Raw genomic sequence first — 25825 nt, 5'->3', positions numbered from 1 at the left:
TGCTCTTGTGTAATCATATCCATGCACATTTGCTGAAGCCTATTTTCCAACACATGACATGATGAAATTAGCTCTTATTTTCCTGTCATTTACTCCAGTTCTGATTGTAAAGACGACAAAGGTTCGGTACCATCTATATGACAGAATAACTTCTCTGGATAACCTGCAAACTGCAGAGACCCCATCCAGTTTCAGACAGACTCAAAGTTTCCTGGAATGTGGATCAGTTTGTTCACAGGACGAGCTGTGTGTCGCCATCGTGCTCCATGGTGGTCAGTGCTACACCTACTCGTCATCTGTTTCGTCATCTGGAGTCGCAAACCACGGTGCCAGAGCATACGCCAAGCGCGGGGGTGAGCCACGTATTACATACATTATTACATATATTATGCCCTCAGACAGATGGCTTGTTCTTCCTTCATTACTCTATTTAAAACTCGTGTAGCTATTATCCCACTTTGCATTTATCAGAACATATTTCCATGCACCATTATCATGTTCGATAAGATAATGAAGGAGGAGGACGTACCATGCAGCTACTTAGTCTTACCGACTGAAGTTCCATTTTTACTAGTGCTATTTTGTTTAGCTTTACAGTGTATTAAATATTCCGGGAACAACCCATGTAGTATATTTTCTGATAGTTTGCCATGCTTGTAGCGATAAATGATCGGAAGTCTGACCAACTGTTTTTGTATATTTTGTTTCGTTTTATTCTAGGCGAGATTTCAGATCGGCGCCTGTAAAATGTCATTAGCTGATAAGGATATTACCTGTTGGCTTCCAAACCACATTGGAATAAATGATAAGGGTAGAGCTGATGCATAAGTACAAGCAGCTCTAGACAAACAATAACACGCACTAAGATCCCTTACATTGATTGTAAGCCAGTTGTAAGGCAGTAGGTTAATCATTGCTGGCAAACAAACCATCAACAAGGTGTATGATATTTAACCGATCATAAGTGATAACAATATCAGTGCCAACTGTTGAACAGGGCCCCTATTCTCGAAACGATCCTAGCGCTCGGATATCCTAACTTTGATCCTAGGGTCTAGGATAGGTGTCCTACCTTATTCTCGATAAGAATCTTAGCGCAAGGATATCCTAACTTAGGACACATTCTAGGATAGGTTCTGACCTGTCCTAAGTCTATCTTAGTGGAAGTCAACATGGTGTGGTTCTTGTTTGTTCACCAATTTTGACGTTGTCAAACTAAATAACTCGCCTAAATTACATTTGAATTTAAAACAGCACACAGTTTGCATGAGTTTTTTGTGTTTATATTATCAATTTATCGGTAATGAATATACACACTTGTTGCAATGCACATATTGTTTAGATCTACAAAAGAGATTTGTTCAATTCTTACCTATTCTCGGCCTTTTTGAGCAAAACATTGCTCTTTTCTGTCACATTGCCGTGAAATGTCAATGTCAAGGCCAACTTGGTAGGGGAGTAACTCCTGTTTATTTCTAGGTGAATTTTAGTTTGTGTGATGACGCATAATGAGAGATCAAGTCATGATTTTCACCCAAAAAACAAACAAATAAAATGAAAATAATTTTTGCACATATCTTATTGCTTTTTTGGCAGACTTTCAAACTCTGAAGTAAAAATGTTATCCCCTTGTCAAGTGAATGAATTTTCAAAAACTTCAAAACTACTATAATGTGATGAAAATATCACATATATTAACATATAGCAATACTTTTTTTTCTGGAAGTATGGTACTTCGAACAAACGGATATTAAAAAATCTCAAATCTCATTAAATATTTTAAATCTATTCAAGTACTTAATTCACTCTATTTTTCTTGATACAAGATGTGAATTTTAATTATAACTATAATTAATTAAAATTTCTTCTAGATCTACTAAGCCCACTAAAAGCTGAATTTCACCGCTTTCAAGCTTTTACTTCGATTTCTAGTTTTACCATTTATCTTGAAACGAGATTGTAGTTGCCCTTATATATGTGTTTATTTTATGCAATGAATCATGGGTAATATTTAGGTGAATCCCTAACTTAATGAATGTTTTTCTATCTGACCTACTGAAGAGCTCACTATCCTAGCTAGGTCGGTAGCTCATGTTAGGACAGGGATAGGATCGTTTCGAGAATGGGTCTTATCCTTACGGTAGGATGCCCTAACTCCTGTCCTAACTAGTTAGGATATGTCTTAGCTGGGAAACTTTCGAGAATAGGCATCGTGATGTTGTTGTTGTTGTTGTTTTTGTTGTTGTTGTTTTAAGAATGTGCAGTATAGGGCATTCACAGTTTACCCATTCTTTCATCTTGAAGGACGGGGATGCGTTCTTTGTCAACCATGAAACACATACTTCGTTGATGCATACACCCCAATCCTGATAGGGGTTTCTAATGCCAAAATAGAGCTATGTCTGTAACATGTAACAGTAACAGAAGTTTATGAGGAAACTAATATTGACAATCATACGGAAAAAAATAAAATTGTTTTCTCCACAAAAAAACAAACAACCAAAATCCGTTTTGGGGGATTCTGCAATAATCGTCCAAACCAAAGAATTGGAAGCAACAGGATCGCTATTTACAAAAAGACCAACTTCAACAATCAATACTTCGTCAATAAAGTTGCCGAACAGATTTGACGTGGGTGAGCACCGACATTTCCACCTTTTCCCTTTCGACCCAAAATCACTCAGAACCATTGTATGAATAGCACCATAATTATGATTTCAGTCAATTTCAACACCCCAATCTCAAACACACTTCAAACAATTTTGAAAAAAACCCAACAGAACTAAACCTTGCCAGAATCCAAAAGCCATAAAGGATCAGAAAATCATATCAATTTATTTAATATGTTCGGATCACTTGAGGACATGGATGTGTATGACAAAATCTGTTTGGGAGTCATACAGCTTGTTGAAATCCACCAAACTGAATGTATATTACTTGTTAGAGAACTATAGAGGACATTGAAATGATAAGATGCACTCAAGCTATTTCTAAAGGATTTAGAACTATCAGAATACTGTATGCATAACGTATCTTCGATTTACATCAGTATTTTATTACACAAAAATTAATCTCCAAGCTATTGAAGTAATACTAACCTTTCATTTTTCTTTTACTCCATGCTCACTACATTTATCCGTCTTATTCAACACTTCAGTGGTACATTTAAACAGAACAAGCCAATTTGGACAAAACTAGGTTTCTGAAGTACACTTACGACCACTCATGTCTTTAAGTTTGGAATATTGTGCTAAGGGTAGAAGAAAAGGTTATTAATCGAGTGTTTTCAATCTTAACGAAGGAGACACACAATTACATCAGACAGTACACGTAACAATTTCCTAACATAAAAGAACAGCAAGAAGAAAGAGAACTCATTTTGATTCTGATAATGATGAGGATTATAAATAAATTAAGTATTTTCCATTCGTGAACTGCATGCCGCCTTGGCGCAAGCTCACTGAACTGCTGAAGGTACTGCTACTTTCCATTACTACTGTTAAGAAACATTCTTAAATACACTAAACGCCAAAAGAAATGTTACCCTCCTACCTTTATGAATAACTGAGAAACTATCAAAGATATTTTAGAACGTATTAGTTAACAAGAAAGCTCACAGCACAGCTTTATGCAAATCACGAAAAAATCTTCTCAAATGCATTCATATTTAGGTGAAATGCATTTTTTTCAGACGAGTTAAATTGTCCTATTTTCGTCCATGCCGACATAAACCAATAACGATGATTCAAACGTCCAAAAGAAAGGTTGAAATAACATTCTGTTTTGGGACAAAGATAAACCATTTAAAGTCACCATTTTTCAACTATTAAAGCAAGAAACAACTTTTTACAGTGTGTAAAATTGTAAAATAATCACTCGTACGATTTCAATCTGTTCTGCTGATTTGCATTAGTGAAAACATTTAAAACGTGTCTTTGATATTGTGAAAAAAGGTTTAGGAACTTTTAAAATTATCTTTGTTAACATCTTGCTTGCAAAAAAAGAAGTATTTGCATCCATTTCATATGTAGAAGGATTATGTATAGGGTATGAAGAGAGAGGAGACTACATGATTAACAGCTGAAGAGAAAGAAAGGGCCATTGGGATGGTGCAAATGGGGTCGAGGTACACTGTTGTTACCAACGCCCTCGGGCACCACCGTGTCACGGTTATAAAACTTATTCAGGGCTTCAGGCAGACTGCGGTCATCGTAGACAGACCAAGAAGTGGACGTCCACGCATCACAACGCCAGGTGAAGATAGGTACCTCCGTCATTAAGGAAGGAGGGTAACGTTTCTTTTGGCGTTTAGTGTATATATGGACAACGGAAATGCTGTTGTGAGTCCACCTCGAAAACATTGATCCATCTTTTAAATATATGTGACAAAACCCTCACCACATCCACAAATGCCAAGTCGACAGTATGATTTCCACTATCTTTAGCATGTGCTCACGAATCACACTCAAATAGTGACGATGCCAGGTCTTCCCCAAAAGGTCAGTGTGGTAAGTAGATCTGTGAAACATATTGAACATATTCTTTAAGAAAATTGATACAATCTATTATATAACATATATTTTAACAAATGGTAAGACATGACTATTCAATGAGAGTGGTTTTGCCTGCGCCTTCGATGGTATATAATGTTATTGTCCAACTGGGTATTGGACGTCAGTATCATAACAATATTATATCCACCAGTGTTTAAATCAAAGAATCTAGTCATCAGCAACTAGAGGGTTTCCGTGATACAGCTGGTTCCTTGTATAGTGAACTAACTTCTATTGAGTGTTATCTATAGCTGTTTTATAATGTATTCCTTTTTATAATGATGGTATCAAATACTAAACCAAATAATAAGACTGGACATCCCATACCGCACGAAACGTGTGCATTATTATGAAAATGGATGTGTATGATAGTGCTAGTTAATTGCAGCAGCATTATAGTTGAAAAATAATGCACGACGTTCCCTAACATAAACTTGAAACGGATAAAACCTTTGGGACAGAAGAAGTTAATAATGAGAGTGACATCCTTGGGCGGTTGTGATGGCAACACAGACTCGGAGAACCAGTCGGAACCCTCTGAGCGGACATTGTCGCTATCGATCAACGAGTGCTTGCCCATATTATTGCAGTGTCTCTGATCCATCCATCTGCTGTCGTATACAGATGTCGTGTTAGGTAAATATGTTTTCATAAAATAGTGAAATTGAGGGTCATGTTCAAACGAAACAAACTAAAAGTCCATCGTGTGAAAACTGAAACATAGGGTCTTTCTAAAACCTGATGACAATTAATATTGAACGGGCCCTTTATGTAATAGAGGAAAGTATTGCATAAATTAGAACCTTTCGACGTAGAATGGAACACCATACTGTGTGATCAATACGTTTGCAAATCCCGTGGCTACTTAGATAGTGACGAAGTGAACAGTTGCATTGCAAGAATTCAGAATGGTGAGATATTGATTTGTAAATATTAAAAATGTTTTCTTCTTTGTAACGACACAGAACCAATATGAATGTCATTATGACGCAGTGAACAGCTATAATGTGATGCACTGTTGACGGGGGTTTATCTGACACAACGATGACGTGTGTTACTGATACAACACATCATGCAAGAGAGTTGCACAGCTCTGAGCATGCTACAATTCGATAGAAAGGCCTTTGAAATGCAGTTCTGGCAATGAGACATTCAACAAGCTAGAAAGTAGAGTTATACACGTACAAGTATGAATATGCGTAGTCTTTGGACAAATATAACATTTTACTTCTGTTTAATCAGGCGAGCATGCCAGTGTGAAACGGGACTGATAACATCGGTACCTTATCCTTAACCCATTAATCCCCGTTAACCTTTCAGAGCTATCCCGAAACAAATACTTTCAAATACTCTTTCATATGTATTGTTTAGCTGCTGGAGAGATAGAGAGGTATGGAAGTATGTAGTAGTTGGTTGGGAGTCCTCTTGAATCGGTGTCGGAAGCTTCGACATGTGTCCAAAACCAAAATGGCGGCTTGTCAAAGTTTGGGATATAAACATACTCCTCGGGGTAAAGGGGAACATTCCTCAGTTATCTCCCCTTACCGCTTCGCCAATAGATAATAATAATAATGGGTGAATTTGTAACGCGCCAATCTCCACGCCAGCTGGTATGCTTATGGCGCTACAAGTAAAGTTATTTGGATGAGAGTCTAGACAAAGTACTTCTTAAATTAAAACGTTTTGAGGAGAGTTTTGAAGGAGTGCAGGCTTGGGGCTGTTTTGAGATCTTCAGGCAGAGAATTCCATAGAACAGCTGATTGGTAGGCAAATGATCTGAATCCAAATCGTTTTAGTCTGTATCTGGGCACAGAATTTGGGACTGGGACCTGGGAGTTCTGGTTGGATTATACTGGTTCACACAAATAGGATGGCGCGATAGCGTTGAGGCACTGGTATGCGAGTACAAGAACTTTAAACTCAATTCTAGCTGAGACGGGCAGCCAGTGTAGGGATCGTAGAAGTGGCTGTATATGTGCAAACTTTGGAGCAAGACACACAATTCGGGCTGCAGTATTTTGTATTTTTTGTAACTTTGAAACAGAGTCTTGTGACACACCACACAGTAGGCTATTGCAATAGTCCAGGCGTGAGAATATCAGTGTTCGAACTAATGCAGCGGCAGCTTCCTGGGATATAATATGCCTTACTTTGCCGATGTTTCTTAAATAAAAATGGCATTTTCGACATAGCTCTTGAATATGACAATCCATACTCAATGTGGACTCTATCAAGACACCCAGATTCTTAACCACAGGTACAAATGGTATACTTTCGTGACACACAGACAGGTGCGTAACACCTACTTTCGTCACCATTGCATCCGTACCAATAAACATAGCTTCTGTGTTATCTTGATTCAATTTTAATTTGTTTGTTGACATCCAGGATGCGATCTGGATGGTGCATGATTCTAATTTAACCATGGGTTGTCTATCATCAAGATTCAAACAGTCTGACATCTGAATATCGTCAGCATACATGTGGTGATCGACAGAATTATTATCAATCACATGGCCCAGTTGGGTGGTGTACAAAGTACAATAGATGGCGACAATCACTACGGTCCTAAGGGTACTTCCGGTATAATGATCGCACTCAAAGTTTGTTGCACGGTCGATTTCAAATGCGCAGCAATTACGATGCCTGAGACATGCTGCCGTGCCTCGGGATGCTGCAATAGAGGTTCGACGTGTCCGAGAGGTCAAAAATTGCTGAAATGGTGGTTGACTATCATTGGAAGTAGCGACGAATGAAACCAAAGCATGACGAGGTAGCTGTCAGCTCTCGCAGGTCTCACTCTTAGCGTCGTGTGCCATTTCCACTTCTCACAGAGCTATTTCATTACTGTAACTAATTATGGTAAGTGCCACGTATTTTTTATCTTTTACAGTTTGAAGAAAACGTTTTTAATTGTTATTGTCCTTGCCAAATTTAGTTAACGTGCATGGAAGTGTTAGCCCGAATTTATTATTTTCAGTGTGTTAAGCTAATTGGCATTTCACAAGTATATTTTCATGTGAACCTGTGGGTTCACGTTCATTTGCTTCTTGCTTTTAAACAGGAAAGTTAGCATCATTATGTTAATGTGTTTATGTTAGACCATAACATGTTTGCTCCCTTCATTGTTGAATTAAAGTTGACTAAGAATGCTAATACACAATTGACTTTTTCCCTTTAATGCATCATATTACATCTCCCTACAGATGCCTTGTCCTTAAAGATGAGGCCCAGGTGATTCCTGAATACACATGATACAGGTTAATGTTTGTTTACTCTTGGTATGAATTTGTCTGAATAATGTCTGGTGTACTTGTTGAACACACTTCTGTGTATAGATATTTCTCCCCATAGAAAAACATTAACGAGGAGAGTTACTAGTACTTGCTTGATGACAGTGTTTGTAGCTACATCAAAATGTCGCTCATATTATATTAAAGAAGCTTCTAAATGCCACTCAGAGGAGGAAAAAATGTCAGCATATTTAAATTATGCTTCTCCATAGTTGAAACATTTGTTAAGAATAATGTTTTCCACCTTTGACTTATCCAAATGAATATGTTCAATATGTGACATGTCTTTCTCCACAATAGTAACTTAAAATCTGATAATGATACATTTTCTCATAACTTGCAGGTATAGTATAGTAATACTCCACTGATGTTTTTCAGGATGAACACCTCTGAGGCAACAGAGAAAACCGATGCTGTATGACCAATTCTTTCCCTGGACTGTATCAGCTGACCCACTTAATGCTGGTGGATACTTGTGATGTTGAATGTAACATCAGTTGGGTCGCTTCGGAGGAAACAATCACCCATGATGATGTTGATGGCAAGAATATTGAGCCAGACTGGGCAGAGGCCAGATATGAAAGTAACTGTTTTTCAACACAGAGACTAACATGCAGTGTTTCCAGTACTAACTATTATGCTTAGTGCTACAGCAGTTTTCATTTACACAGGACTGTCAAAATATTCTGACTTCACTGGTGTACTTCCATTTTTGGTCCATATGCATGTCACCTAAATTATCTGTACAGCAATATTGACAGTATGATTGTCAGTGTGGAAAACATCAACATGCATCTGATTTAAATATTAATCAAGGTTTTTACTGTATTTATGAATGTCCATACATGCAGAATATAATACGTTCAACAATAAAAACTGAAATGACAACCCAGCTTTTGTTGATTTTTGGTTGATGATAATTGACACATGAGAATAATCCTAAGTATTGTAGAATCTCATTTGTACCATTTATCCTACCATTCAAAAGATAAATTATTCCTTGTTTCAATATTCCAAATGCACACTGTGTTCACTGACACTGTGCGCCCATTACAATTGTGATGAGCCTTGATGTAAAATTCGCAAACCATTCACACATGCTGGAATAACAAATATGAAATAATTGTATTCAAATTTAAAAGGCTCCCACTTAAAAGACAATGAACCCGATACCCCCTTGCTTCTGGCATCAGATAGTTCAGACCTCCAGTAATGGTTCAGTGTGTTTATAATATTTCAGTATTTCACTCATACTTAGTTACATTATTTGACAACACCTGAAACACAATTTCAAATAATATTCTTGTTATTTGTGTAGAAAAGAGACAACCTTTAAAAATGGTACAGACTGGGGTGGGGTCCCAAATGATACTTAGAAATATATTGTGCAAACAATATGCCAATTTACTGTACATTTGGGGGATTGAATAATGGTCTAAGGGACCGTTTATAATATATTTGGGGGATGTGGGGTGTGAGGTACTGATGAATTTAAGTGGGGTCAGCTATTTTGTTCTGGAAAGGTAGAGGTCATCATTTTTGTACACATGTACTAGGGAGGAAGCAAATTTGTACATACAAATGATAATGCTTGAAATTATGGAGGGGGGGAATTGATTTTGAATAGGGCATATGCACAAGGGGTGTCACTTACTTTGTGCATGAATTGTAGGGAGGTCATTCACATTGTACATGCTTCTCCATAAAAATCATCACCAACCCTCACCCCATTAATTATGAACGGTCCCTAAATATGTATGTAGAAACTATAAACCGGAAGTTGTGTGCTTATTTATTGTGTGAATGGATGTAATATATTTTGTTGAACACACTGTCAACGAGTCGATAATTCGATAAAAAATATTTATGTTCCAAATCCTCTCGAAAACGATCAGTTGCCATAGCATTTCCTCTTTCCATTGCATCCCAAAGCGTTATAGGCTATGAGAATAGGTTGTTTACATGAACGAAAACTGAAGCACTTATGTTGTCCGCGTAATCAGGTCAGTGCTAACGTTATTTGTTTAACGCTAATTTGTGTGTACACTAAACCTATGTTCTAACAACCATTACGACGCCCTTAATGCTCTCTGTAATGAGACATGATGGGGAGTAAATGGTTTGACGAATTTACAAAACAACTGCTCAATAAGAAATTCCGAGAAACGGCAATATTACAATAACTGCAGTACCGTTCAAGACATGCTAGTTCTTTGTGCTTTGACATCAGTCTTCAGTCGCGGCAACTTCCAGCTTCCGTAATTCGTAATATAAGAATCATAGAGTAAAAAGTAGGTTTAATGTCGATTTAAGTTTAGGCTTGGCCAATAGGTAGGCGTATGTGCCAGTATCAAAGTGACAGCTACTCATGGACCGTAACTACCGCAGCGCTCCCAACGGGCAAGGGGGCACAACTCCAGGAATGTCCCCCATTTACTTGAACAATACCTTATTTATGTAGGAACTATTGAAATGTATGAGTTTTCAATGATTCTGAACCGCATCCCAAAAGGGTACATAGCATTTAAAGTCCCCAGGGTTTTCATATACAGATACCAAGTAACACGTCACAATTTAATTCTGGACTCTCTGCACTGTGGACACTTTCTGACAAGGGATTAGACAAAATTAAAGATGCAGTTGTTATGAATATACCCTAAGGATGAAAGAAAGGATTCCCCCCCCCGCAAACTCAAAATGTAAACTCGATCGCCCATGGGCGAGAATGTTTAATTTCGCACAACATTTTTGTTTTGGAGGTTGTACATGAATGAGTGTATGGTTATAAGCATCATGACCCAAATTTCAACTCATGTTGACTTAATTTGGCTAATTTAGAGCGATATTGAAAAATCTCGCCCATGGGCGAAAAATATGTTGGCCAATGGGCGAGAATTAATTACTTTTACTCAAAATACATGCTTTTCCATGTTTTCGAGGTTGTAAATGAATGAGTGTATACTTATGAGTATCATGAAACAAAATGCAACTCATTTCGACTTTATTTGGCTAATTTAGAGCGATATTGATAAATCTCGCCCATGGGTGAAAAATATGTTGGCCAATGGGCGAGAATATTTACTTTTACTCAAAACACATGATTTTTCATGTTTTGAGGTTGTAAATGAATGAAAGTATGTTTATAAGCATCGTGACACAAATTTCAACTCATGTTGACTTAATTCCGCTAATTAAGAGCGATATTACAAAATCTCGCACATCGGTGGAAAATATTTGGGCTCATGGACGAGAATATTTTCTTTTACTCAAAATACATGTTTTTCCATGTTTTGAAGGTTGTAAATGAATGAGTGTATATTTTAAGTATCATGACAAAAAATTATATTGTTTGGACGTATTGCGAGTAATTTAGAGTGTGATTTAACATTCTCGCCCATGGGCGAAAAAGCATTTGGCCCATGAGCGAGAATCTTTACATTTGCTCAAAATACATGTTGTTTTCATGTTTTGAAGGTAGCAAATGAATGAAAGTACGTTTGAAAGTATCATGATTCAAACTTTTAACTTAAGTCGGCTAATTTAGAGCTCTATAACAAATATATTGGCCATGGGCTTAAATATTTACTTTTACTCAAAATTCATCAATAAATGGGCGAAACAGTTTGACCCACTGGCAAGCTAACTTAATCTCACAAAAACACTTATATAATTATTTCTACTATTTATGAAAACAGAATGCGATTTGCTTCATTTTATCCTTTCAAAACAAATGAAATGAAAACAAATCACTGATGAAAACGATTTAAGTGTGAGTGAGTTTATATATATCGTCACATCGGCAATATTTCAGCCATATTTTGACTTGAACCAATTATACATTGATGAGGATAAATGTATAGTATATAACCTCTCGTCAAGGGACAGTAAAATATCCAGAATATCAATCAGATTTAAACCTAGCATTTAATGTGTATATACTAGCACTATTTGGACAATACACAAAATGAAAACAGGTTATAGACAGACAGCAACTGAATGTAGATCACTATGAGGACTTACGGTACTTTTGCTACCTGCGAGAACCCTAGAAGGACTTACTTCATAGGTTGGCGATTGTGCACAAATTTAGCCATCACTTAAAAACACAAGTATCCTTCTATTATAAGCCTGGTGTATCTAAATTTACCTCAAATGTTTTGAGACTTACGTACCCTCTCAAGAAGACAATACTTTTACACAGTCTGTTCAGCCCCCAAACCGTGAAACCCGTGAAGGTCTGGGTTTGAATTGGTCTTCAGTAACCCATGTTTACCGTAAGAGGCGACTAACGGGATCGGGTGGTCAGGCTCGCTGACTTGGTTGACACATGTCATCGGTTCCCAATAGCGCAGATCGATGCTCATGCTGTTGAACACTGGATTGTCTGGTCCTGACTCGATTATTTACAGACCGCCGCCATACAGCTGGAATATTGCTGAGTGCGGCGTAAAACTAAACTCACTCGCTCACTCACTACAAACTGTGAAAAAATGGAATACCTCCAGCTACCAACAATGTCAACAAGAACATAATGGAGTCCCTGCATCAATACATCTTCAAGACTAAACGAATTGATAATTTTTTCTAGACCAATACTTGTACACAAATAATGAAATGTAGCTGCAATGCGCATTTATCCTACCTCATGTAAGAATGTCTATCTCTGATTAATTCACGTGACCTTGAACAAATTGCTATGTATGCCGGGTGCACGGTCGTACACAGCTTGGGTGATGTAGTACAAGTCATCAGGCAGAATAAATCATTTATACTCCGCCCCGTGGAAAACAACAACATGCATCCACGGCAGTCAGTGAACCGTGAAGCAGTGGTTCAAATCGACTAGTCAGTACCATGTTAGTGAAATATATGACTGAATTTCAGCTTGTTTTGATGCTATATTTGCATGAAGAGAGATTTAAGATATTTTACCTAAGGTTATATAAATATATGGTTTTATAAAAATATCTCTATGATGTATATTTTGACCCCAGTGATAACAGTGTCTCATAAGCCTGTTAAGGCTGGATGTATGTAAAACAGTATGTGTTTATTGTATATGTATTTTATATCTTGTTTACACACATAGGACCCTTGAATAAACTATGTCTGTCTGTCTGTCTTTAAACATTCGTTAAGATAAATTCTGTGTACTATTGAGATGCGGGTATACAGGGATTTAAACGTCCAGTTTTATCCACCTAGCCAAAGGCGTCAGCGACAGTTTGCTACTAGTAACTGTTATGGTAGAAATTAATTTGTCGTTTCTGTTTATCCAGTTCTTGTGTATTCTGTTATATTATGTATGTACTGGTGAGGTATTAATAAAAGCAATGTTTTGCTTGTTTACCAAACCAGATTCTCTGAGAATATAAATGTGTTTAAACCATATGTTGAAAATTGAAATACAATATGAACATGCACACAACAGCTAAACTGGAAGGCTCATCGTGCCAAACAAGGTTTTCAAGAGCATATGCACATAAATGTCAATGTCTTTTACAGACTAATATGTGCACGTCTTGAGAAAGGTCAAAGTTCCCATTCCTGTCTCAGTAAACAGGGTTGTTCAATCACACATATATACACACCAATTTGGCATGACAAATAAGTTAATGCACAAAAGAGAAATTTATAAAAGGTTGAAATTCAAGATTATTCAAGTGCATATCTTGGTGTATAAGGTTTTGCAATGCATCACCAATGTAAACAACAATATATTTACACCCTAATTTCACATGACAAAGCACGTTTATACACATAACAAAAATCTTGGACCTGATAGAGTGAGTAACCCCAAAGAGAATTCCAATTGGTCAGCTCGGCACCTTATAAAACAATCAATTCGAGATTTCCTTAGAATGTGCGATATTTGGCTGCGCGTTATGCGCGTTTTTTTTAAAAAAAACACCCTCACGAGCACCTGTACATCTCACACCTAGCCTAGTGTGATCCATGGATTGTATATAGAAAGCAATATACACTTGAATGTTGCGGCTGTTTATATCCAATACACAAGACCAACGGATGGGACACAACGGCTTTTTCGGCGCAAATTGTCGCAGGCGCTTTGCAGAAATTATATAACTGAACACGGAGATACACTAAACGTCATCGTTCCGCTCCATGGCCTCGTCTTTGCGAGCTACACTGAACTACTCAACTGAGGTGAAACTCAGAATGATGAAATTGAAAATGAGGAGGAAACCAGCTAAATAAACACGTTGATGACAACATATCAACTTGAAAATCTCTCATGAATTCGTATGACAATGCAATATCTGTTGAGACCATGATAATTCGAACAACGGAGAACGTTCTATATACAACTTCTTTATTATAATGTAAGCGGCGTCCAGGGTATTTAGGCTGTCCATAAAACTGACACTGTTGTTACGGTTAATTAATTGCCGTGACAAAGGTTTAAGAATCCCCATTGAACCAGCAAAATATAACACAGACAAGTCTAAAATATTCAATAATATATTGAGCAAACAATGAGCAAGCTACATGTATCACAATACAGATTTCTAGTACAATGCAATTGAGTCACAAATCTTAAGTTATGGGTCACATATATGAAATATTAACTCACCAGAGTATTGGTAACCACAGTGAGATCACATGTTCTAAATGGAGCTTGGTTACAAAGAGAGCAGTCAGGCAGGAAGTGTCAGGGTCCGACGATGGTGACGAAGGACGACAAGGATAGGCAACTCCCGTGATATTGAAAGTCCCGTGTAATTCCGTGTGTTAGTCCGTGTGTCAGTCCTTGTCGCACAACACAACAGCCAGCCTTTATATATACTGCCACAGATTCTTGTACTTTCCAGCAAAGCGTGGCTGTATCATTATTTCCTCAGAATCTTCGGGAACGGCCTTGTGTTTACTTACCACCATGATCAAGTCCGGAAATAAGATTGCCAAGGGCAGGTAACTCTGAAGCGCTATCTCAAAAGGCTTGCCGCTAAAAATACTATTGCTGTTGAACATATATGACACGAAATGCGACCCATAACCAACACTCAAAATTTAAACATTGTGACTCATAATAACTATAACCTAATCAATGTTAATACAAATTACAAAAAACAAACTCTCGTAACACTGTGACAAGGTAAGACACACCGTAAACAAGTGGAGTCTTCACACCATCTAGGAGCAGTCTATCCTCGCGGTCTAGCCGTTCTTCAAGCTGGCGATACGTGTTCTTCGTAGGTCTCACACAGCCGACTACAACTGCATCAGTGTTTTATCTGTGTAGCTCTGTTCTGACTTTATCAGATTGATATGTCAACGAGGTAAATGATGTGTTCAGTTTAAGCATAACATCAATCATTAATTTAATCACTCACTCGTATTAGTGTCAGTTCAGGGGAACTGTGCTCACCAGCTCAGCTCAGTGGTAAGGTGAACTGTGTTCACCAGCTCAGGGGTAACTAAAAGTGTATCACCTGTTGTTTCAAGAGATTAGCATGGTCCATTGACCTGGAACCTTTAAACAATACCTGCTGGCAAACTGGGGACACCCCGTTTTGGCGTAGCTGCTAAAACCGTTATCAAGCAAGTGATGTCTACTGGGTAGTCCCTTAAGTTAGACCTTTGGGTCGAGGTAAAAAACCTTGTATGTTTGATGTTGTGACGACGGCGCTGTTTTAAGGGAATAAGACACTAGTTTACTACAAAATGTAAAATGTGTTAACTCAGCTCACTCAGGAAACGAAATAAGACACGTGTACCAGGATGTGAGTAAATTTGCCAGTTATGGCAAATGCAAAATTAGACTTCAATTTTTTTCCTACTTTACGTGGTGGAAGACACCTTTGTGTAAATGGTTATATGTTCATAGTGAAAAAGAGTAAAAGGGGAGAATGGATCTCGTGAAAATGCACACAGAAAGACTGCATACAGATCAATAGTTTCAACTGTCTTAACGACATAATTTCTAAAATACCTAGAGACTACAACCGAGGACCTGTACAGAAAAAAGTCAAGGTAAATCATTTCGGCTGTAGCAAAAATGTTGACAATTTGTAACAAGATAAAAAAGTAAAAGCAAAATCAATCTTGAATATATTGTGTATTCCCCATAGCCTAATATAAAGATTACATATTAATAGTATGAATATTTTAATGTATACTTTAAACATTTGTTTCTTCAAGTAATCATGACGGGATTGGCAAACAAGCATAAACATGCATATCAATGCCGCTCTATAGCAATAATACAATTACATAGATAGTGATGTACACTTTGTGCAAAACATAATGTGTGCAAATCATAATGGAAATCTACAAGGGCAATATTAAAAATACTGCATGCAACTTAGTCTCTGGTGTCCTCCGATCAGTCAGACGTCCCATTTGTCAGACACGTTAAAACAACAAAAGTTATGGTTGGTTGCACTCAGGTACACTGCAGTGTTACCTTTATTAAGTAATGGACTGATCAAAAGTTATGGATAATGACTTATATCCAGCATATATACAACATTAATTAAGATAATTTAACAAGGATGTTTAGCAGTCCAAAGATGATTTTATTCAGCACACTAAGCCATATGTGTATAAGAATATATTAAGCGATATAATTAATAGGGCTGTAATGATACATCAAACTATCGATGGATTGCAATCGTTGAGTCCCCGATAGCAATTAATCGATGGTAGAATTGAAAAACTATCGATGCATCGATAGTATGTGTGACTATCGATAGTTTAGTGATGGTTATTTATTCTTATTAAATAGTTGTGTTGTTTTGATTTTTTTAATTGTTTAGGTGCAGACTTGCAGCTTCATTGAGTTTATGTTTTAACTGTTTACTCGATCTTGGTTTCAAGTTTCTTGTCAGTTATTCATAGGGGGAGCAGAGGTAGCCCAACAGCCCGTCGTATCCACCTCTGTACCTCTGGGAGTAACTCAATTAGTTACATGGGAAATCTATAATCCTGTTTTGATCAAAGTGAACATTATGAACACAAAGTGGGAGAAGTCATGCTCCTGATTTGATCAGAGTGAACATTATGAACACAAACTGTGAGAAGCCGAAGTCAATAAACATTAGTATTCTGATCAATGTATTTGGGCACAAAAAGTAACAAACTCATAATAATTATTAGTTTTAAAATATACCACTAACCACTAATGTGAAAACATCTCGCTAGTCTATGGGATAGATCTATTACGTCAGTGGGTAAGACAAGGTTGTAATCATAGTCACGCCTGATTGATCCAAGTTGTCTGATAATTGGCGTGTCTGACAAATGGGATGTCTAACTTATGAGAGCAAAAGGTATCCTTTCACATCCCAAAACCGCCACAGCTTATAACAACATTTCTGGTTGACTGCACACACTTTAGCATACTGATTACCTCAGTCTGTAATGGTTTAATCCATTAATCAGTCCTGAATACAAACAATCACTTAGTGTTGATGCACCTGAAGAGTCTGGCGTAGAAGAACACGGCTGTGATAGGGCCGTTACGGCGATGTATCATTATCTGTTCAGTTCAGTTCATTTACTCACCAAAACTACTCTCAGTGGTACATGGTACAGGTATACATGAATAATGTAACATTGATACGAGGCAATATCATTTAAGTTTTGAAAGATTTACATAAATACATCTACGTTATATACAACAATACTTTGGTAATAACTTGTTACTATCTGCTAATAAAGAACTACACTAAAAAATATAACTTTACTTTCGAGGTTATAGAAACTGTCATTGTTATGATACTTGGAACCTTGTGGTGGAATGTAAACAAATCCAATAAAGACGTCGTCCGGTGATTGAAATACACACTTGTCAATCTTAATCCATAGCGTCACATCACAACCTGTTCTTTCAGTTGAGTGTACTCCCTGGGCTATCCTATTACCTAAAAAGGGGTGATGAGGAGTTGTTGTTTTAACAGTGTGTGGTAGTACTGGGATGTGGAAGTTTTGGGATATAACCAGAGCAAAAGCATACATGGAAAATATTTGCAAGTGTTTAAAGCATCGAACAGGCGATTTGAGATGGATCACAAACTATGAAAACAAAACTTTCGAACCTCCTTAGCGTATATTCATAACAACTGCATCTTCAATATTGTCAGCCGCCATATAGCTGGGATATTGCTGAGTGCGGCGTAAAACTACACTCACTCACTCAATTTTGTCAGAAAGTGTCCACAGTGCGGAGAGTTTCTGGACTTTTGTGAGTCCAGAATTAAGTTGTGACGTGTTAAGTCATATTTGAAGAAACACCGTTTTTGAGTGTTTAAACGCCATAAAATGCAAACATGTTTTAATGTCGTCCGAAATGCTTATTGTCAGATACCGGAATGGTACTAAAGTTTTAAAATCAACAACTTGAACACAGAATTATTCGGAATCAACATGATTAATGAGTGAGTGAGTTTAGTTTAAGCCGCACTCAGCAATAGTCCAACTATATGGCGGCGGTCTGTAAATAATCGAGTCTGTACTAGACAATCCATGAGCATTGATCTACACAATTGCATGGGGTACGACCATGGTTACTGATTAATCTTTGCAGAATATATAGTGCACATGCTGTTGTCAGTATCACTGAGGAAGGAGATTTTGCTGGTGCTTCTATGTTCATCAGTCCACCTAATAATGGCGAGGACAGTGGTGAGGGGGGATAGCTTAACTGTTGACAACATGACAGGTTGATTTTAAAAGAAGAATACTAGACAATTGCAATAATTTGCTGGGTGAAAGATAAGGTCATCAGAAACATGTATCCCAATTCTATTTCAAACATATGGTTTATTATGTTTTTATCGCGAAAACAGTTTCTGTTATCGGAGCTTCGGCCATTAAGCATATTTCGCTGGAACTCACGTGACCTTTCCGCTCGTGACGTCATATGTGACAAGCGTCCGCTATATTGCCAAAGAACAAGCGCTACAGTAATACAGATCGTGTTGTTTCTGTCGATTTTGTAAATGGTACGATATTGTATTCCTTTGCCAGGGATGCACGGAATCATCGAACAATGGAAAGAGCCACCATTTCTTCCGTTTTCCAAGTAAAGAGACAGATTTAGGCAGGACGCATATGAAAGACACATGCACACATGGGATATGAAAATCTCAAAGCTAGGTTGAAGAAAGAAGAAGTACCCACGAGGTCCATTTATACACCATCATTCACTATTTCAACTTACTGTCAGTGGTCTTTTTAACATAAGTCCGATTGCCAGTCGATTCCCCGCCTCAAATTGCCCCAGCAAATTTAGTCAAATTGCCCAAGGGGGTAGTCAAAATTCCCCACTATATTTAAAATGATTAAATATAGGCCATAAATGCACAGTTTTGTCAGCTTTAATATCATGTTCTTCATATAAAAGTATATACATAGTTATGAGTTTACTAATGGAACATATATAAGAAATATTACTTCCTAAAAACCTTTATATGAATAACATAATATCAAAGATGACAAAAACTATGCATTGACGGCATATATGTAATCATTTTAAATACATTTGACCAAATTAGAATGAATCACTAAATTTGCTGGGGCATTTTGTAGCTGGGGCAGTTCGACTGTTACCCATGAGATATATACTGAACATCATTGAAAACGCACCACCTGTAAATTTTGAAATATGGTAATAGGATTGTTTTGAGAGTGAAAATGAACGTTGGAAATGTTGTTAATAACACAAAAGACAATAAATAATGCTGTACAGTAAAGAACGGATTGCCCGAACACATCATGGAACACATCACATGACAACAACAAACTTCATGCACAACACACAAGAAAAGCACAATTGCATGCGTAAAACATGCTGGGTATAAATGACCGCCGGCAAAAAACCGTTCTCATTTTAGCTGTACCTCTGCAAGTAAACTATATTTTGCAATGCCAAGATTGTCACCAGAGGAACGAGAACGGGAGTTGGGCATGTTGCAGGTTGGCACATCAAGCAGGATTATTGCCAGATGATGGTTGCCATCATTCCACCATCATAAGACTTGCCAAAAGGTACCAACAAACAGGAACCACCAGGGACCGCCAACGTAGATCCCGTGTTACCACCCCTCGGCAAGATCGAGACATTGTTCGGCGCCATATTCGGGATCGTACGTTGCCGGCTGCCAGAACCGCCAAGGCTGTCCAAGGCCGACGTGGTTTGATCAGTGCTTCCACCGTCAGACACAGTCTCCGGGCGGCAGGATTACGGTGTCGACGCCCTTATGTTGGACCCATCCTGACATGGCCATGCACGCCGACGATGGGCTGAACAGCATCGTTTGTGGTTGTTACGACGTTGGCATGGTGTTGTGTTCTCCGACGAGTCACGTTTTCACTTGCGAAATGCCGACGGGCGTCTACGGGTATGACGTCGACGGGGAGAACGTTACCATCAGGAATCTGTTGTGCAAACAGATCGGTGGGTGGAAGCAGCATTATGGTGTGGGGAGTGATCAGTTATCATCACAAAACCGCTCTGGTAGTTTGTCGTGGCAGAATGAATGCCCTTTACTACCGTGACACCATTCTTCAGAACAACGTCGCTCCCTTCTTTAACCAACATCAAGATCTGCACACATTCCAGCAGGACAATGTTCGAACGCACAGTGCACGTGTTCCAACACAGTTTCTGGCAAACAACAACATTCCTCTACTTCCATGGCCTGCATTGTCACCACATTTGTCTCCCATTGAACATTTGTGGGATTCTATCAGGCAAAGCCTCTCACGTCGCCCACAGATCAACAACCTTGGGGAACTTGAGAATGCCTTGCAAGAAGAGTGGAATGCACTGCCTCAAAACATTATTCAGAGACTTATCAGTTCAATGAGGAGACGTTACACAGCTTGTGTTGCTGCTAACGGTTGTCATACACGTTACTGACTTCCAATTTGACTCCATCTTTCTTTCACAGTCAGCTGAATTAAAACTTCAATTTTGCTGGATTGGTTCTGTGTTTCTTTTCTTTACCAATCATTGGACTACAAAAGTATGTAACATTTACACCGATTGCTCATTTATGCTCTTGGAAATCCAAACTAATACAGGTGGTGCGTTTTCAATGATGTTCAGTATATTATCAAAATAATTGAGATATTTTACATTAGCTTGAAAATGTTTCGCTATAGCGTTGTTTTTTTTCAGTTTGGGGCCCTAAATGCTGCAGTCTACCTGAAACATTGCCGAATACAACGGCAAATCATGAAGTACTTGTTGCTTCCATTGCTTTCCATTTTGTCCAATTACGTCGGCATCAGACTCGCTATTTGTAAATAGTGTGTGCCATGGAAGTTTTTCTGTATTCTCATTGGCTGAAAAGATGTCATTCTAAGGCTATGACTGAGTACCATACCTATTTTCATAACCAAACACTGGGGAAACATACATTGTCCTAACTAGTATTTTATAATTCACCAGTTTTCGGGGAATAACCTATCTGCGTCGCAAATATTATCTCTCCTCGACCAGGCTGGGATCTTGTATGGAGACTTGAAACGTTATTAATGAGAACTAGGATCATAATATATTTCAACAAAACAATTCCAGTGTAATTTTTGAAGCAAATAATTTCTGTTTTCCGCCGACTGACCCTACAATCACCCATTTGACACAAAGCAACTGCAATTACATTTAAAAAAAATAATTTCTTTGGGACTGGTCAAAAATTTATAGGGCTGGGTTTGCTGGTTTGAACTGTATTACATTTTGCTCACAAATAGTAGTCTTGTTAAACGATATTGTCTATTATAAAATTTCTTTTGACGCCAAGCGGTGCCTCCGTTTCGCTTGATTCTTCTTCTTCATCTTCACTGTGTCACCGCGTGGATACGTATCGACTGGGGAATTAGCTCATACTTAAGATAAAGTGTACATACAATACGTTGACAAGACGAAGGAATACGTTGAGCTCAAGCTTCTTTAGTTACATGACAAACAAATGTACAAGACAGAAATGAGGTGAGCGGAGTTCCTGCTCAACCCCAGGGCGTTTCCTAAGAGCATCATCATCCCGCTCGTGGACGTCCCTACACAGAGAGTCGGAATACCGGACTCGTACTCCTTCACAATTTAGATTTGAGCCCCACTAAGTATATATACAGTTTTGACAACAATGGACAGGCGACGACTCACCAATGGACAGACAGAAAAACTATAGCACTTCCTTGACCAGTAGATGTGATGGCAGACACGGCCAAGGGGGATGACCCATAAAGGTTATAAATGTCATATACAGTAATTAATTGCCTGACAAGTCAATGTACAATAGGGGAAGTGATAAGGATTACATAGAATACAGATTAGCATCATATAAATAATTACAATAACGTCTCACATGTCTTGTGTACATAGTTTTTTACTTTTTAAATATTTGGACGATGGCTGTCCTGAATTAGTCCCTATAACAACTGGAAGATTGTCTGGCAAGATGTCTACGGTCTAACATCCATTTCAAAAACAGACATCAGGAACATCTTTTACTGCTTCAGAATCCATGGTCACTGTTAAGTTGTGAGGTAAAATCAAAGAGGAAGCCATCAGCAACAGGCACATATGACGTCATGTCACGTGATACCCCCTCGGCTCATTAACTGTCGGGCGTTTCCGTAATAGGCGGAAATACGAGCATGTAAAAACAAACCTTTTGCTCAATTCTAATCATGGAAGGTGAATTGTAGGTTATCCTTTAAAACGAACATATCAAAAGTTTTTTGTTTTCGTTCGTATTCTCCTTTAATGCATGAATGACTTGATAAAATTTACCACGAACTGGCTGAAATTGAATTTGTAATAATGTATATTTCTATAGAGAATGAGTTTATATAAATTTACAAGGAAAGTGTCACTTGTCTTCAAAAATATATACGTTCACCCCTAATAGGATGCGGAAACGTATTTTGCTATTTCTAAAAAATTATGCAAATATTTTTTTAAATCAACAGGTAATGACCAAATGGCCAAAATATATTAAATGAATATAAGCAATTTTTTAAATTATATATTATTAGAAAGACCTTGTAAATGCTGTTGCTATGTTATTTTACTACGTATTCTTCGTCAGCCGGTAGTTGGAGTTAACGCCGCTTGTAACAATGTTCTAGTTACATTACGCGTTATCCTTGAAATATGGTTAGTGGCACTTTTGTTTGGATTATCTCTGTACATGTTCTTTGTTGTTGATCTGTTTCTTATTTTGTTTCTTTGCGTTTGCGTTTGCGTTTCCTTGACTCTCAGAGATAACCTACCTCAAACGTTCCTATGACATGTTCCTAATTACATAATTAGAAAAGCAATTATTTTCCTGAACGATTTATGATCACAATTGAACATTTACTGAAGATATATATACTGAATAACATTAGAAACGCACCATCCATATAATACGAGACAATCCCGTCAGGCTGAAATGTACCCATGATATCTGAGCATTGTCGATGCATTTTAGTGTGGTGCGTTTCTAATGTTGGTCAGTATATGTTACAAATATATCAAGACTTACTACGTATTGCATCTATCATTTATTGACAGATTATCTTATTCTAAGTACATGAAATGTATCTGACACACGTATTTGATGGTATTGCAACGGCACTCTGTGCTGGCATACACTCATTTCTTTACGTTCACGATTTAGATAAACATCAATACCAAACAAGGTATATTCAGTCGTACTTTACTATAGTGCATCGTAAATGAAACCATCAACATGGTTGACATAGGGAGTGATCTGAATCCGTCTTGAAGAAAATATACTTGGTGCAGTGAGTGAATGGGTTAGAATTTAACGTCACCTCGGCAATATTTCAGCCATATAGTGACGAGAAATGTTTTACATAAACAATGAATTAAAGTTGCTAAATAATCAGTCATCGAAGGACAACTGAAGGTAGATCACCATACTAGGAACCATTATACTTGGTGGAAGAGAAATCCCAGGCAGAAAATACTTTAATTTGTCATGTTTAAGGCTATCCGCAGCACTTCTTGTGCTATTATTCTAACCCTTAAAAGTTAAATATATCAAGATCCAAAATTACATATAATTAATATATTTCAGCCAAATCGTGTCCACCTGACTTTCATCATGACAAAGAAGCCAACCTGTGTCTGAATCTAGATACGAATCCTAACCGTACCTTCAGCGCCAACAGATGCTCCGAAATGTTCGTAGATGCCCGTCCTGCCCAACTTGAAACAACGCAGAAACTTCAAGCAGCGGTGATCTATCTGAATCAAAAAGGTTATGGATTTATATTAATTGCATGTTATAATACTGTTGATGCACCTCTCTTGGATCTATATATATATTATATAATTGGATTTACCTCAAACAGCATTTACTACCGATGGTGGTTATATAAAGGATATATACTGGACAAAATAAGTTAGGGATATTGGTATTTTAATGATTGATATGTCATCAGTGTATCAATGAATGAATAGATCATTATTCATAAATTCAAAATGTTCACATATCCCTTACTATTTTTGTCCAGTATATTAAAAATTGATGTGAACGACAACCATAAACGAAGTGATATAAATGTAATATGGCGAATTGCGATGGCTATATTCTCAACTGTTTGATTGGCACTCTAGGAGAGTCAATAACGAAGCATACGACTTTCAGGCATAGAAACGTCTTCTTTATTGCATGGAGCGACTGTCTGAATCCCGCACACTGTCTCCCTCACTGAATATCGTAGCTATTATGTATTACACTTGGAGCATTAACTATTCAACTAGCACCCAGCCAGCTTGTTTTTGCAATTGAGTCGTTCCGTTGTTTTTTTAACTCTCCACCTGGTCTCACCTGTCGTAAATGTTAATCTTCTGCTTGTCACTTGGTTGCAATCATTCTATCGAGATAATAGTGCAAGAATCTTCGAAAGTGTAGTAGGGCCGCGGTAGGAGTTATTAATATACTATCTCCTTCGTAGTCCTTAATATCTCCTAGTAGGACATACTATCTCCATAATATCTCTTGCCATGCTTCATATTGTACTGAGGGTGAAAATCTGGAAGAATTTAAAGGAACACTTGAATTTTCATGTTTTCCCTTATTCGTTTCCGTAAGTATATACTGAGGGATAGAGAGATAGAGAGAGAGATAGAGAGAGAGAGAGAGAGAGACAGAGGAGAGAGAGAGAGAGAGAGAGAGAGAGAGAGAGAGAGAGAGAGAGAGAGAGAGAGACCCGAATGTCTTTTGATATCAAATCTATCACCATGTTTTATCAACGAGTGTTGATATATTTGATATCAGAAGACACGAGGATGAGATTCTATTTATCATCCAAAATCACTCTTCATTAGTTTTCAATGAAAAATATACATCTCTGAACACGATTCTGCCATTAGACTTGCAGTGCTGCGATGTTTTATAGCATTGTGACGTCATCAAGTTCATGACGTCATAGCATTGTCAGGGCATTGTACAAAATCTTCTGTCAAAACGATATCTCCTGGGAGATATCGTATGATCTCACACAAGCAATATCTCCCGTGGAACACAGTGAAAATATTGCTGACAAACAGTTTCTGTGTCGACTTAGCTACTACACTCGACCAGCTTCTGAATCGTGGGATTAAGCACGCACAGATTGCCACCAATAGTGTAAGACAGGTCTGTGCGGCAGAGGTAAGCACGCAGATTATAACCCATGTGCAACCACCTCTGAAGTATCCTACACATAACAGTAAAGTGTAACAGACAAACTAAATGCTACACGTAATATTAGAGCGAATTGAACGCAAGGCAGTAAAGTATAATAGTCGGTCCAACACATGACAGTATTGTGGAAATGGTAGGACTGTAGCTCAATTTCAATCCAATCGAAGCGATAGAAATATGACACATGACAGTAGACTCTAATAGTGAATGAAACACATGACAGTATACTCTAATGGTGTATGAAACACATAACAGTAGACTCTAATAGTGAATGAAACACATGACTGTAGCCTCTAATGATGAATGA

At 37.8% G+C, this 25825-nt stretch overlaps 1 protein-coding gene across 1 annotated transcript; it reads left to right on the top strand.

Moving 5' to 3' along the window:
• LOC124271495 lies at positions 1 to 25825 on the top strand. The gene is made up of 3 exons (XM_046706648.1): positions 1 to 353; positions 23905 to 24087; positions 25809 to 25825. Exons 1-3 carry the CDS (start codon positions 59 to 61, stop codon positions 25823 to 25825), a joined length of 495 nt encoding a protein of 164 aa, XP_046562604.1. The 5' UTR covers positions 1 to 58.

Source organism: Haliotis rubra, unplaced genomic scaffold (assembly GCF_003918875.1).
Source record: "Haliotis rubra isolate DU_JTF1 unplaced genomic scaffold, ASM391887v1 Scf1605, whole genome shotgun sequence".
Lineage (NCBI taxonomy): Eukaryota > Metazoa > Mollusca > Gastropoda > Lepetellida > Haliotidae > Haliotis > Haliotis rubra.
The sequence above is the reverse complement of the archived record's forward strand: the minus strand, read 5'-3'. Positions and strand labels throughout refer to the sequence as shown.